This window comes from Arvicanthis niloticus, chromosome 6 (assembly GCF_011762505.2).
Source record: "Arvicanthis niloticus isolate mArvNil1 chromosome 6, mArvNil1.pat.X, whole genome shotgun sequence".
NCBI classification, from domain to species: Eukaryota; Metazoa; Chordata; class Mammalia; order Rodentia; family Muridae; genus Arvicanthis; species Arvicanthis niloticus.
This window is the reverse complement of record NC_047663.1, coordinates 100,634,766-100,650,430: the sequence shown is the minus strand read 5'-3', so window position 1 is coordinate 100,650,430 and position 15,665 is coordinate 100,634,766. Positions and strand designations below refer to the sequence as shown.

Genomic DNA, 15,665 nt, shown 5'->3' with positions numbered 1-15,665 from the left:
GTGACCTCCATGCATGTGTTGTGACACTGACACACACACACATGAATAAATAAAATGAGTTATTGCTCTGTACCTGAAAAGTCCTAAGTGCTTATAAAGGGCAGTTGCATCACTTTACACTTAATGCCTGCATTTCCTTGCCTAGCTTTCTACTAGGTGGTAGGAACCAAGACAACAATCTTCAAGTTGCTCACTTTTAAGCACAGCAGGGGTGGTTGTTAACAGATTTTCTCATTTCCCCGAAGCTTGCTATGGTAGGCCAATGCCTTTGAAAACCAAAGAAAGTCAGCATTGTGGTACATCTCTGTAATTCCAACAGTGGGGATTGCAGACATTGGTCCCAGATTAAATCTTGCATTTACAGGGATCCTTCTGCCTTAGCCCTCCTTATTTACAGGATTGAACCAACACACTGGCCTCCTTAAAGACTTCTCCAAACAGCAGCTTTTAGCAATTTCTGACACTGTCTCTAGAAAAAGCACCATGAACAAAGAAAAGAAACTGTTCGTTCAACTAGCTGTGAAGAGCTAACATTCTCAGAATGTGAACACCCAGAGTCCTAGGTGTTGGCTCTATCCAGTGATAGGCTGTGGTGAGCTAGTTTAGTCAGTGGTATGCAGATGTTGAACTGTCTCTGGAGTGGGCCGGGGCTTGCAGATCTCCCGTGAGGTATGGATTTATTAGAGACAGACTTAAAGATGAAAACCATGGTGCTTTACAGGTTCCAGCAGCTTCGACCAGATGATCTTGAGTCCAAGTCAGTCTGGTCCACACAAAGAGGACTTATCTTAAAACACATGCAAGGAAAAAAAAAGTCATTTACAAAACACCAGTTAAAGCTGAGCATGGTGGTGCAAGTACAGAGAGTTTCAGCACATGGAAAGTGAGATAAAAGGATCAAAGTTCAGGGCTAGCCTGGGCTTCATTTGTCTTTGCTTAACCAATCAACCAACCAACAAAAACCTAACTAACCAACCATAAAAAAGAAGAAAAAAAAGCTAGTTTGAAGCCTTGCTTTGAAAACTAAATGGCAACTTTGTAGTTTACCTTTCTCCTCAGGCCAAATTCTCACTTCATGTCTTTATAATACAGATGTTTAAAGTCAGCATTCCAATTTTGATACCTTAGATCTGGATTTTTTTTTTTTTTTTTAAATAACCTCATTGCTTGAACACTTTTTAACATGTTATTCTATAATTTCCAAGTAGGTTAGTTGCATTCTGTCTAGACTCCTTTCAGAGGAAATAAAATTAACAGTATATTTTTCTTTGTCTTGGTCTCCATGGGTGAATTACAGGAGAAATGAACAGGTATTCAGAACAGGTCTTCCTACTTCGTGCAGTAAGAACTAAAGGTGAACTGTATTTCTTCTTGCTTGTCACTTTTCCCACAATTACTAAAATGCAACCTGCAAGTGTGAGATGCACTCATTATTAAAGGGCTGTGAGAACAGCAGACAGATGCAGCGTTTCAAAAGGAAACCGCTTTACCTAGTGGCAGCTAAGGAACTGCAAGCACCAAAATAGCCCCTATTAGGTACCGCTGGGTACACTAAAAAATATGGCAATCCTGATTAATTTGTAAATCTCCTGGCAGGGAGGATGAAAGGATGGAAAAAAGTTTAGGTGAGTGCTTTTAATGACTAGTCAAACATAACATGAGTCACTGAAAGTTTCCAGTTAAGGATCCCTTTTTTTTGCCGGACATTCCTCGCCCAGTCATTATGAGCCACACGCAGTTTCAGCTATAACATCTCACGATTTTACTGCCTCTTCCACAAAAGAATACATAAAAGACGCTTCCCGCCGCCTTTGAAATGTAGGGCAAACTCTGGCTGGGGGTGGAGAGAAAGAGAACAAGGTATATAGTCTGAGAGACAGAGAAGGCAGAAAAGGCGCTGAAAAGGGAAAAGAAAAAAAAGTTTCCCCTAGGTTAAGCCTGAGGACCGTGTGTCCTCACAGGCTGGGGTGGACTGGCACCGCGTGCGGAAGGGCTCGGCCCACCGCCCTGCCCTAGCCGAGTAGAGCCTGTCCCTGCCCCCACCCTGCGACAGATGGGCCACCAGACCTCTGACTCCTCGCGCTGCCTGCCGGGAGCTCCAGCCACTTCCGGTGACGCTTGATCGCTGAACTCCGACTCCCGTCAGCCCCCGAGAAAACCGCACTGGCTCTACGCGTGTGCTGTCGGAACTTGTAGTTTAGCTATCGGCCGCGCTTCGTAGGCGGAAACGCGGGCGGACATAGACGGGAACTACCGAGGCGAAGGTACGGGTGGTAGCGAGAGGTCAATTCTCGCCAAACGTGGGGTTGGCGGTGAGGCCGGCGGCGGTAGTTGGCGTTGGGTGGGAGGAGATCCTTTCGCACACACACACGAGGAAGGTTGAGCCGCTGTCGCCCTGGTCGCGAGTGTACAGTCCGGACTGTATCTGCTGCCCGGGACGCCGGCAAGTGAGTCGTTGGCCTCCAGCTCCCCAGTCTTGCCGTCCTCCCTGGGTCAGTGCGGCCTGCTCCTCCCCGGTCGGCCGCCCCCGCCTCCATTTCCCGCCCTCTCTTCACCACACACACGGCCCCCCCGATCATGGATCCCAGCAGCGGCGGTGGCGGCGGAGGCGGCGGCGGCGGGAGCAGCAGCAGCAGCGACTCTGCGCCAGACTGCTGGGACCAGACGGATATGGAGGCCCCCGGGCCGGGGCCTTGCGGCGGCGGCGGCGGCGGCTCCATGACCGCGGTGGCCGAGGCCCAACGTGAGAACCTGTGCGCGGCTTTCAGCCGGCAACTCAACGTCAACGCCAAGCCCTTCGTCCCTAACGTCCACGCCGCGGAATTCGTGCCGTCTTTCCTGCGGGGTCCGGCCCAGCCGCCTCTGTCCCCAGCTGGCGCGGCCGGCGGCGACCACGGAGCAGGGAGCACCGCAGGAGGCCCTTCGGGTAAATTGCCGGGCTGGATATCCCCAAGGCACGGGCGGCAGGCTGGGGCCGGAGTTCCGCGGTGGGGTGGGTGGAGAGGACGCGCTGCCGGGGCCGGCCCGCACGTGGGGCGCTGACAGCGGCGCCGGCTGGTCTGGGTGGGGCGCCTCCAGTCTGGGAGCTGCCTGCTTGGGGCGCCGGGGCCGGGAGGAGCAGAGACCAGGAGACCCGGGGACGCTTGCCCCGCCGCGGAAGGCCGCGGTGCACCCCAGGCATAGGATCCGTATGGGACCGGGCCAGCCCTGGGCCAGTCAGTGCCACGAGGCCCAGAAGTGGGGACCGATAGGGCCTGAAGTCGGGCAGGAGGACGGTGTGAGAGCGTAGGAGTTGGGGGACAAGACCCGTCTCTTCGCCTGGCCCAGAGAGCTGCTCCTGCTGCGGTATTGGAACTGTAATTGCGTTTTAAATGTCTGTGGCTCTAAACCGACCTGAAGGAATCCCAAGATGCATTGCAGGCTTGAGATCCGCCAGAAACTGTTGGCTGTCAATACAAAGACCTTTTTTCACCTTTAACATTTTGAATAGTTAAAGTTTTTTAAAAAATGTCAGATATTCCTCAGTAGTAACATGAGGTATGAAACCTCATTGGTTTATGTGCTGTTTTAAGTGGGATTTAAGACTTTCTTCTGAGTGGCACGTTTAGACTTTTAATTGTTTTAAAAGTATTGACCTTATACGGGTTGCTTATAAAAGATTAGTTTGCGTTCTTGTATGAGTAGTCCAGTCTGTTACTTGAATACTTCTATAACTAAGTAGTTGTCGCATGAATAGCTGTTGGATACACTTTCTGCCTTTTCAAGCTTCAGTCTGTAAACATCTTTATACAAAGCAGCTTTATGTTTGGTAGCCTTCTTTCAGGTGCTGATTTTTTTTTAGCAGTGTTATTGAGTGAACTTAACTATCGCCTTCATACTGGTGCTTATTTGAGTAAATATGGTATTATCTTAAAAGAAAAAAAGAAACGGGAAGAAAAAAGGCTGAGTCTTTGGTTATTTAGCGGGGACATTGGTGGGCCAGATAATTTAAGTTCATTTCAAGTGAGAGTATATTGTTAATTTCTATGTTTTAAGTTCTGGACTTAGGCATGGTGTGGTGGTAACCTATATAGTTAAAGCCTATAGTCCCAGAACTCTGGAGGCTGAGGCAGGGGGATGCTTGGAGAAAGCAGAGAAAACAAATGGCATTGTCACCTCGCCTCACTCTCCCAAGTGAGGTGGTATATTGCCTGCAACCCTGGGACTCAGGAAGCTAGGGCAGCCGAAATCTTTAGGTGAAGGCTACCAGGACTGTCTGGCAAAATCTTGAACCACAAATAATAAGTAAATAAATAAATTATTGGAGTTTAGTTTATTGGGAAACTTGCTTCACTTTGCTTTTTAGAAGTGAGAGGGTGTTACAGTGCTTAGGGAAATGGTTTTGTGAGGCACATGTATAAGCACAGTTTGTTTTTTGGGGGGTGGGGGACCAACTTTGGGGCTTTATTGTACAGGGGGGATTAGACATAATTAACTACCCTCCTTCAAACCTGGGGACTTGACTGTTTTATTAACTGGCATTTCTTTTATTTGTGTGTGGTTGATCGTTTTCTTTTCAAACAAGGAAATTCAACTTTTAATTCTTTTAGACATTCAGCTATTTATTAGCTTCCTTACAAATTGCCAGAAGCACTTGTTTCCACCTTATCTTACAGCTTCCACACCTCCAGACATTTTCTTTCTTGGCTCTCTTTCCTCTGGAACTATCAGCTTTGAGTAGACTGAGTAGACTGGAGACTGCGTTTATATGCACTGACCAGATTTTAAAGGGATGGTCATCCACAAGGCCATGGTTGGAGTGGTCACTATGAGTGACTAGGCATTGTGTTTTGGGCAGGAATTTTTCTTTATCTGTTACTTGCTGATTTGTGGTTTTACTAAGTGTAGGCATATGTTTGTGGAAAGTTCCTAAATTATAGTATGTGTGAATTTTTTTAATCAAAAATGGTCTTACTGATTACACCAATTGTTTTTACAAAAATGTTTATATATACATATTTTTTTTTTCAAGACAGGGTCTCACTATGTAACTCTGGCTGTCCTGGAACTCAAACTCACAGAGATCCACTGGACTGTGTCTCCTGAATGCCGAGATTAAGGGTGTGTGTCACCACCACCCAGTTTAAATTTTGTTGTGTGATTGAAACAGTTGAGAAACTGAGGTCAGCATGGGCTAGAGTAAGAACCCATATCCATTGGGAAGAAAGAAGCATTCTGTGTATGATATCTGGGTGCTGCCTAAAGAAGCTATGTGGGACAAGTTTGGGAACTTTGGGTCCATACATGCTGCCATCATTCTTACTAGGGGAAAGCAGAAAAAAACAATGGCAGGAGCACCTAGCCTATAACTTGCTAAGGGGGATCCAGATGTTTTTGATGGTGAAGAAATAGTCTATAAGTTACGTGACCTGTTTCCTTTGTTGTTATCCAGGCTGTGGTGGAGAGCTTTGGAAGGGCTGTGGAGAGCAGGGCTCTGGACTAACCTTTAAGGGCTTGTGTGCTAGACTCTCCAATCTCCTGGAAACAGAATGATTTGCTTTTTATTTTGTTTCTTCTTTGGAATGCAGTGCTGCCTAAAGCAACCAGCAGAGGAAGGGGCTTTGGTGGTATGAGTCTTCACAGATAAGCCTGTGTCCAGCCATCTCAAGTCAGAACAGGGGAACTGGTGCCAACCTTGTTTTCTTTGAAAATTGTAAAAACACCAAATTCCAAACAATGATTAAATAGAACCCATTTAAGTGTAATTAAACATAATCCATTTAAATTCAGCTTTCTATAGAGCCAAGTCAATTGGGCTAGTGATTGATTATCAATGAAAATAGAAGTCTTAAAAATGACTGGAAACATTTTACTTACGTTTTAGTAAGTTCTCAAGGTTAAGCAACCATTATCACTTGGTTGATTTTTTTATTTTTTTGAAGACAAGGTCACATTGCCTAGGCTAGTCTCCCCATTGCTACATAGCCAAGACTTTTCTGATTCTGTTTCCTGCCTCTACCTCCCAAGTACTGAGATTGTAGGCTTGCATCACCACAGACAGTTTACATGTCCTATGACCCTCACACACAAGCTGTGGCATTCATGCTCACACAATAATGGTAAGAAACAGTTTTGAAAATAAAATCTTGGCACCGTAAGGAGACAGTATCCAAAATTTCTCCAGCTAGGGAAATACTCTAGAAAACAAATACAAGCTTTGATTTCCTTTTGTTTGTCAGGGAAGGAATAGGAATATCTTAAAAGTGTTAAAAATAGAATTATCTTTCTGGTTGAAGAGAAAGGAATGAAAAAAAATTTAAACTTTTGGGGTGAGTTAACATATTAGAATGGAATTTTTTGAGGTGGAATTTTTTTGTTCAGATATCCATTCTAGATGCTTACAGGCATTTTCCTGTCTACTGAATGTAGGCTGCTGTGCAAGGCACGGAAAGGAGGCTCTCATGGGAACCTCAGTATAATGAATTGTGGTCTTTGAAAGAGTCTAAAAAGTGGAAGACTGCAGATGTGCAAAGACATGCAAAGCATGTGGCGACAAGAGATGGGTAAAGATTCGGGATCCCTCAGTGAATAAATGGGTTCAATCTTGTTGCTCCAACCATTAAGCTAAAGATGTTTGGTTTCTGCCAGGTGTCCTTCATGAGTGCCTTGCTTTTGTTCTGAGGCAGGATGTCACTGCGTTTCCCAGGCTGGACTGGACTTCACCTATTCTTGCCTCAGCCTCCCAAGTGCTGGGATTACTTTTAATTTTTCCAGGAATTTGGCAAAGTAGAACATTACCCTTCTTACTACTTGGTTCATTCTTACCCAGACATCAGTGGGTTTGGGTACCTAAAAGTTTTGTCCTTGTTTTCTGTAGATTTTAATAAAGTAAATGCCTTGAGAGTAGATATAGTTTGTATATTCATAAATAGCTTTGTTCTGTTCCCCATTGTAGTTCTTCTTTCAATGGAAAGAAACAGTAAGAATTTTCTAAGCATTTTCCATTACTGTAGCTTAGGAGTGGTTATGTGTACTTCTCAAATAGGTTCCAACTAGATGATTGTCATTTTATTTGAAGGGAAAAAAAAAGGTTACTGAGCAATCTATCTTTGGGTAGTTCATTTCAGTGATAGGACGATATTTTCTCTTTTTGTATCTTATTGACACTATCTGAAATGGCTTTGGTATGTGTAATATACTTTTGTTTTTGAAGTAGATGAGACATAAATTGTAAATATGACCTTAGGATTACATAAAATGTAGTGGAGTTTTTGTTGTGCTACAGAAAACCGTATCAGGTTGATATGTGGTGTTGCTTTAATAATATAATAAATAGGCTCTTTGAATGTTACAGCTAGAAATGACTCCAGCAAAAAGACAACCTCAGTTTTGGATAAAGAACTTGAAGCATGAGCATGCTAAGTGGTTGTGTGAGATCACTCCCAGAGTTAGGGAAACAGTTCAATATGGAACCTTGATTTGCCAGCTAATCGTTTAGGTTTATTTTGCTGTGCCATGCTTTTCAGTAGTGGAAGAAGGGAATGCCTATAGCCAGTTTCTGTAACCTGTATGGATTTTCTGACAGAGTAGCCCTGGAATTTTTCTTTCTAATGTTTTCATTCTTAAAGGATTTTGTAATAAGTCCAGGACTCTGAAATGCTTGTTGTAGGTTTATGGAGCAGTTCCTGCAGCTTACCACGTAGCCTTCCCAGTACTTTTTACATGCGTGGATACTTATAACACATTTTATAGATGCAAAAATTGCAGGTTAGAAAAGCTGAATACCTTAGTAAGATTATGCCCATGACTAAATGGAGGAGTAGTCTCTGATTTCAAAGCTTATTTTAATGACAGTAACTCCTAACCACCAGGAAAGAGCCTGGTAACTTAACATCAATCTCTTTGAGACCCTTTTCCAAAACTGGCCACATGGATTTTGTTTTTATCGCCATCCTCTGTCTCAGAAGCAGCAGAATCCTGCCAGGCACTGCTCTGGTTTCGAGAGCAGCCTCTTCCTGGTGTAGATGGCTTTGAATTGTTTCCTTGCCTTTGTACCCTTGCTCTCTCCCACCCTCCCTACACACACCTCTTTCTGCACTGTCCTTGAGTCTTTCCCTGGTGCCATGCTAGCCTTGAACTCTTGGGCTCAAGTGATCCTCATACTTCCACATTCTGAGCACCTGGGGTCCAGGTGCTTCAGGTTGCTTTGGTTTGTCTACAGGTTCTTGCTATGGTAGCCCTTGTTGCCTTGAACTCACCAGGAATCCCAGCAAATTCAGTGATCCTCCTGAGTGAGTGAAGGCTTGCTACAGTGTCTACCTGCCTTTTCATGTCTAGAAAATTTCACGTGTTTAAGACAAACCATTGGCATTTTTATGTGTTCAGCAGACTTTCTTCTGTTGTCTCCTTACACTGTTTTCCAGTATTGCCTATGGGAGAAAGAAAGAGATCTCAACATGCAATTTTGGTGAGATAGTTTGGTCTCCTGGGTGCTAGAGGTGTTTAGTTCAAAACCTCCTGAGTAAGGTGCTTCCGAAAACCTCACTAAGAAAGCTGGCACATTCAAAATGGATTTTACCGTATTCAGTCTTAGTAAAAATTCAGTGAATCCATGGTGAGGGGTAAGAAAAGTGCAGAGAATCCGTATGAACCTTAATGAAGCTAGGTCTGGAGGCACATGCCTATAATCCAGGCTGGAAGATTGCCACCAGTTCAAAGCTAGCCTGGGCTACATAATAAGTTCAAGGCCAGTCTGAAGTGAGACACTATCTTTAAAAAAAAAAAAGTAAGTGGGCCAAGTGTGACCTCAGCTCAGTAGATCAAAACAAAATAAAGTACTTGCCAAATAAACCAGACAACCTGAGTTTGATTCTCAGAACCAGTGTTGAAAATCCAGATGTGGTGCTGTGTATCTGTAATCTCAACATTCCAATGGCAAAACAAGAAGCCAAGATCACCCCCAAACTCATGGGCCAGGATAGCTTGGGGTGCATAGTGTAACAGATGCAAGAAAGGCCCTGCCCCCCCCCCCCCAATAACATGTAAGGCAAGAATCAGCTCTTAAAAACATTGTTCTTTGGTCTGCATGTATATTGCCGCTGTCTGTCTGTCTGTCTGTCTGTCTCTCTCTCTCTCTCTCTCTCTCTCTCTCTCTCACACACACACACACACATACACACACATCAATCAGTTAATACATACATATAGTAGGCAGGTAGATTTCTGTGAGTTCAAGGCCAAGCAGAGTTAAGGGGGTTGGGGGGAGAAAGAACTGTTGAAGTTAATTCATTAAAGATTAAATGTTCTGGGCTGGACAGATGACTCAGTGAGTGGTAAGAGCACTGATTGCTCTTCCCGAGGTCCTGAGTTCTATTCCCACCACATGATAGCTCACAGCCATCTGTAATGGGATCTGATACCCTCTTCTGGTTTGTCTGAAGACAGTGACAGTGTACTCATATACAATTAATTAATTAATTAATTAATTTAAATGTTATGGTCAACCAGTGGTGGTGCACACCTTTAATCCCAGCACTCAGGAGGCAAAGGTTGGCAGATCTCTGAGTTCAAAGGTAGCCCAGGCTACACCCAGAAATTTATACAAATTTAAATAAGCTAATTCATGAACTATATAAACTGAGCTTTTGTGCGTGTGCTTTAATCCAGAGCCTCCTGAGTGCCACCAAGACACTCATCCTGGCCTCTTGGTGGTGGTTTTGGGGGTGGTATATAACTAGCCCTGTCTAATTGTAAACCGTTTTCACCACCTGGAAAGGAAACCTGTATTCCTGAAGTAGTAAGCACTACTTGTAGTTCCCTGCTTTTCCAGTCTATAGTTTGACCAGTTCCAAGTAGTTTAGGTTAATGATGTCATACATTATGTAACTTTCGGGTTTTTTGTTTTGAGGACACATTTTTTCCCCTTGTGTAGCCTTGGCTGTCCCCTGTAGACCATGCTGTCCTTGAACTTGGAGATCCATCTGCCTCTGCCTCCCAAATGCTGGGATTAAAGGCTACTCTTCCCTGGTGATTTTTAAATATGACCCATTTTCTAAGTTAAGTCTTAGTATCTTTTAAAAGTCTTGTTACATACATAGCCTTGGCTGGTCTGGCATTTGCTATTTTTAAATTTTGTTTTATTTATTGCTTTATTTTTATTGCATTTATTGGGGGGGGGGGTGCAGCCCATGGCACATCAGTCACATTGTCACATCATCATGTGACAATCAGAGGACAACTTTTGTCCTCTTCCTTCTACCATTTGAGTGGGATTGAACTTAGATAATGGGGCTTGGTGGCCATCTTACCAGCCCAAGATCCATGAGTGTTTGCCTCCATTTATGTATCTGTACTATGTGCACGTCTGGTGACTCTGAAGACCAGAAGAGCATGTTGGATCCCTAGAACCAGAGTTCTGGGTGGTTGTGAGCCACCATGTGGGTGCCGGAAACTGAGCTTAGGTCCTCTGTCAGCATTGGTGCTCGATCTAACCTTCGGAGCCGGCTCTCCAGCCCTTTCCACTGACTTTGCTTTATGATTTGTGACAACAGATCTAATGTTAGAACTAGTTCTTTGTTCCTTGTCTAATGTGAAATCTCTGTGTATGTGTGTGTATGTGTACATATGTATGGAGGCTAGAGGTCAAGTGTCTTCCTCGATTGGGCTCCTGGGTTTTTGTTTTTTAAAGATTTGTTTTACTTTAAAACACTTATTTCCATTATTGAAAGCTGACTGTTGTCTGAGAGTTTTTAATTAACCATTTTGTGTAAGTGCAGGTGTGAATATGCTGTGGCATATGTGTAGAGGCTAGAAGCCAATTCTGTGGAATTGGTTCTCTAATTCCACCCATTTTGATTGTTGGTATTAAAGATGCATAGCGTCAGCCTGGATTCTTCCACAGTTCTGTGGCTCAAGCATTGAACTCAGGTTGTCAGGTCTGTGTGGTGAGCTCTACCTACTGAACCATCTTGCTGCTGCCCAGATTTTTTTTAGTTGTCTACAACTGGTAGGGGTCTTAAAAGTAGGCTGAAGAGTTGATTTTAAGCCCACTTAGCAGCCATTGTTCTGAGTTGCTGGGACCTGTGATGTCATTGTTCTCACGATGTTAAAAGATAAGCCAGAAGAAAAGCTTCATTTCTAATAACACTCATTTTTCTTAACCAGAACCTGTGGAGTCCTCTCAAGAACAGTTGTTGTGTGAGGGTAAGTTTTTAAATGTCTAATTAAGAAAATATTAAATTGTCTGTGATATGTAAAATTAGATACTGTTTTATGAATATTGTTTCAATTTTTTCTCTAGGTTCAAATTCTACTGTTAGCATGGAACTTTCAGAACCTGTTGGTAAGAATTTCTGACTATTAATACAGTATCCTAAAATTCTTTCACTCTCCAGATTGAAGATTCAGATGTAGTGTTCTGATGACTGATGTGTCTGTGCTTCAGCCACACTGAATTTTTTGCTATTAGAATTTAGAAGGTGTAACAAATTGAGCATTAACACAGCCTTGACAAATTAGTGACTGCAAATGGAACTGAGCAGAGGAGTTCTAGCTAATTTTAAAGGTTGTACTTGTTCCTTTGACTTTGTTTCTTTCTTGTGGGGAAGGGGTAATTTTTTCCAGACAGGGTTTTTCTTTGTTGCCCTGGTTATCTTAGAACTCTCATGGTAGACCAGGCTGCCCTTGAACTCACAGAGTGCTGGGATTAAAGGTGTGCACCACCGTGCCCAGTTTCTTCTTTGATGTTTCCTGAAACTAGGTCTTTTGTAGCCTAGACTAGCAGACTTGCCAAGATGGCCTTGAACCACTGAACCTATTGCTTCTACTTTAAGAACTCCGGGGATTACAGAAATACCCCATTATGCCTAGCTCTAACATTTCATCAAACATTTCCATCCTTTTAAAAATAACTTTATTACTCTTTATAAAAAGTTTCCAATTTCAAAGGTGACTGTTAAAGTTAATGCCAAAGAATCATTATTTACATAGAAATTTATCTCTTAAATTCTAGTTTTTATACTTTCCTTTTTCCCCATCAGGACATCTTGACACTGGAATAGCTGACTTTGGGAGTAATGGCTCTCTTGTTTACATGCAGTCTACTCTTAGGAAGTGACACGATGCTAGGATAGTAGTGTGTCATGGCATCAGTTCTGGCATATGGCTCTGTCCTGTCAGCACCGAGAGAGACCAGCTTAAAAACCTACCCATCTCTGCCTGTGTCATGGGTGTCAGGAGAGGGACCTAAGTGATTTGTATTTGCTGCTTTAAAGCCTGTGTGGTTAAATGCACGCATTATTTTTCAAGATAATGAATTAAAATGCCTTTCTTCAGTAGAAAATGGAGAGACAGAAATGTCCCCAGAAGAATCATGGGAGCACAAGGAAGAAATAAGTGAAGCAGAGCCAGGGGGTGGTTCCTCAGGAGATGGAAGGCCACCAGAGGAAAGTACCCAAGAAATGATGGAGGAGGAAGAAGAAATACCAAAACCTAAGTCAGTGGTGGCACCACCAGGAGCGCCTAAGAAGGAACACGTAAATGTAGTATTCATCGGGCACGTCGGTAAGTTGTCCTCAGAGAAGTCATAGGCAGTGGCCAGAGTTATTGGAGACTTCAAAGTGTAGAGCATCTTGTTTAGCTTCTTGGAGATGTGAAGTAATACTGTGGTTTGACTACAGTAAAATGCTGTGTCTGTGTGTATTTATTTCTCTGTGTAGCCCTGGCTGTCCTGGAACTAGATCTGTAGACCAGGCTGCCCTCAAGCTCACAGAGATCTGCCTGCCTCTGCCTCCAGATTGCTGGGATTAAAGGTATGTGCTACCACAGCCTTGTTATTTTTTTGTTATGTTTTGTTTTTGAAGTTTAGGTAGAGGAACGGTTTTGTAATGGCATAAAGGTTGGACGAAAATAACCTTCAGTATGTATATAATGGATAATTAATTAGTCTGTAGACCACTGGTAATGGTTTGCCATACTGTGATATCTCTTAATTAGTATCCAAGAAATGTACATATTTTTGTATTAACTTTAGTTGATATGTTCCTTTTAGTGGGTTAACATTATTCCTATTGAGCTTAATTTTGTATGAAATGAGAAATTCTTAATTTAGAGTAACTTTTGGGTAATTGTCAAATAACTGATTTAGCCAAAGAAACAAGACCTTATTTTATGTTTTCTGACTTATTATCCCTGTATCTTGAGACAGGGACTCACTATACAATAGTCCAGACTGGCCTTCAACCCAGGCTCTTCCTGTGCTTCAGCCTGCTGGGTTGCAGATACGCCTCACCATGCTTGACTTAGCTCCCTTTACAGAAGACTAACTTTGAAATCTGTGAAGGAATGCCTATTCTGTTTTCAGAAACAGAATAAAGTGAAAGGAGGCCCTCCCACAGCCTGCCATGGAGGTGCACGCCTTTATAGGCACTCAGGAGACTGAGGCAGGAGAAGTAGGTTCAAGGTTAACCTGGCCTGTTAGCACAAGTTTTTTAGCTTCCTTTGTTGAATTCTAAGGCTGTCTGGGGAACGTGTACTCTCTGATAGTGTGCTGCTACCTGAAGATCCACAACAATCTTTTTTAAAAATTATTTCTTCTTTATCAGGTAAGTATTTTTCAGTCATCATTGCCCTATAGGGCAATGGCCTTGATTATTGTACATGGAAGAGGGTCTCTAGAATTTAAATTCTATTACAAGTTCATTTGCTTTTGCAAGACTGGATTATACCTGATTTTAAAATATCACTGATGTTGTATTTGTATATATTGTTGTTTTTAACCTATGTTCCAATATTTTTGCTGTTCCTTTTAGATGCAGGCAAGTCAACCATTGGAGGACAAATAATGTAAGTTTCTTTTTTATCTAATGATAGAGTTAATTTGATTGGATAAATTTCAGGTGTTGTTTTAAGTATTCATGTTGTGGTGCAATTGTGATAAAATTGGTCACCACCTTAAGTGGTAAAAGACACGTGTTAAGTATTTTGTTGTCACTGTGAGGTTTAAATCACTGCCAGACTCACAGAGCATTGTTTCTGAAAGCTGTCATTAAGAAACAAAACAAAAAGTTGGGTGTGTGTTGGTGATGTTTACACATGAATATTGGTGCACGCATCTATGTGCCCATATGTGTAGCAGAACATCATGTATCTTGCTGTTTCTATCTCTGTTATATTGCCTTGATGGGTCTCTGACTGAACTGGAGGCTTCCAGGTTTAAGGTATGGTTTTGGAATGGCAGATTCCAAAAGCCCATTCCACCCCCCAAGTGCTGAGCTTACAGCTACAGGAACTCATGCCCAGCTATAAGTTGGTTTGTTTGTTTGTTTAGAGACAGGGCTGTGTGCTGCCACATCCATTTTCATGCACAGCCTTTTATGTAGATGCTAAGGGCTTGAACTTGTTCCTCATGCTTGTAGAACAGGACCTTCCCATTTCTGCTCTTTAAAAAAAATGTTTTTTTTTCCCTCTTTCCTTTTATGTACATTTGTGTTTTGCCTACTTTGTGTGTGTGAGGGTGTCAGATTCCCTGGAACTGGAGTTGCAATGTGGGTGGTGGGAGTTGAACCCAGACCCTCTGGAAGAACACCTAGTGCATTTAACCATTGAGCCTTTTGGGGGGTGGGCGGGGTTGGGAGGGCTAGGAATGGCATAGTGCCACGTACCTTTTAATTAATCCTAGCACTTGAGAGGCAGAAGCTTGTTGTTGTAGGCTGTAGTGAGCCCCTATGCAGGTCCTGGGTCCTCTGCAAAAACTCTTAAGTGTTGAGCCTTCTTTCCAGTCCCTTCTTTTTAAACATGTATGTGTATGGGAGTGTTGGCTCTCCTGGAGTTGGAGTTACAGGTGATTGTGAGCTGTCTGATGAGAGTGCTGGGAACTGAACTTATGTCTTCCAGAAGTATAGCAAACCCTCCTAACTGCTCAGCATCTCCCCAGACCCAGACTTTAGTAATGAAAAGAATTTGAGCTGATTACTTTATGTTTTGCAATTTGGATATGACTGATACTTTCTCATATTAAGAATATCACAGAAGTTGGGTACTGGTGGTACACGCCTTTAATCCCAGCACTTGGGAGGCAGAGGCAGGCAGATCTCTGAGTTCAAGGCCAGCCTGGTCTACAGAGTGAGTTCTAGGACAGCCAGGGCTACACAGAGAAACCCTGTCTCAAAAACCAAAGGAATAAAGAAAACTAAAAAAAAGAAATCCTATATTTTGTGTCCTGTGGAGAATTGTGATATCAATAGTGTTTTATATATTCAGTATGTTTTATAACGTACTGACAGTGTGAGCTGAGGATACCTTGGTAAGGTACAAACTGTCAGTTTCATTATGAAGGACTTTTGTTTTTGCCTAATAATTTGAAAGGATACAAATATTCTTTTATTTAAACTAGCTCTATGGATGGTACATTTACTTTAAAAGAGCCAGGGGTTTTGGCTAGTGAGATGGCCTAGTGGGCAAAGGTCACCAAAGCTAACTGCCAGAACTCAATCCCCAGGACCTACATGGTAGGTGAGGAAGACTGACTGCTACAGACTGTCCTCTGAGTGCCACATGGACACCATGTTGCACACACACAAACTAAAGAAAGGGGATTCTACTTGAAATAGCTGTTTTTCTTCAGTCCCTTTGAGTGCTCTAACACCAACTGTATTTACTGAGTAATTAACTGACCCCTTCTTTTCTGT

The 15,665-nt window shown here is 42.9% G+C and overlaps 2 protein-coding genes across 4 annotated transcripts in view; one reads left to right on the top strand and one right to left on the bottom strand.

Annotated features, from left to right (window-relative positions):
- Tnfrsf17 (TNF receptor superfamily member 17) overlaps positions 1-2,203 on the bottom strand; it is a 64,409-nt gene extending 62,206 nt beyond the window's left edge. Inside the window, exon 1 of the mRNA XM_076937438.1 lies at positions 2,068-2,203. The gene's annotated coding sequence lies outside the window, so the exon portion shown is untranslated. The remainder of the gene's footprint in view (positions 1-2,067) is intronic.
- Gspt1 (G1 to S phase transition 1) overlaps positions 2,101-15,665 on the top strand; it is a 32,653-nt gene continuing 19,088 nt past the window's right edge. The window contains exons 1-5 of one of the 3 annotated variants that reach the window (XM_034504689.2): positions 2,101-2,926; positions 11,143-11,181; positions 11,279-11,320; positions 12,313-12,540; positions 13,788-13,821. In XM_034504689.2, coding sequence (XP_034360580.1) covers positions 2,578-2,926; positions 11,143-11,181; positions 11,279-11,320; positions 12,313-12,540; positions 13,788-13,821 — 692 coding nt within the window. In that variant the 5' untranslated portion in view covers positions 2,101-2,577. Of the gene's footprint in view, positions 2,927-3,034; positions 3,346-11,142; positions 11,182-11,278; positions 11,321-12,312; positions 12,541-13,787; positions 13,822-15,665 lie in introns of those variants that run through there. The other 2 variants (XM_034504690.2, XM_034504691.2) reach the window with 2 other exon arrangements.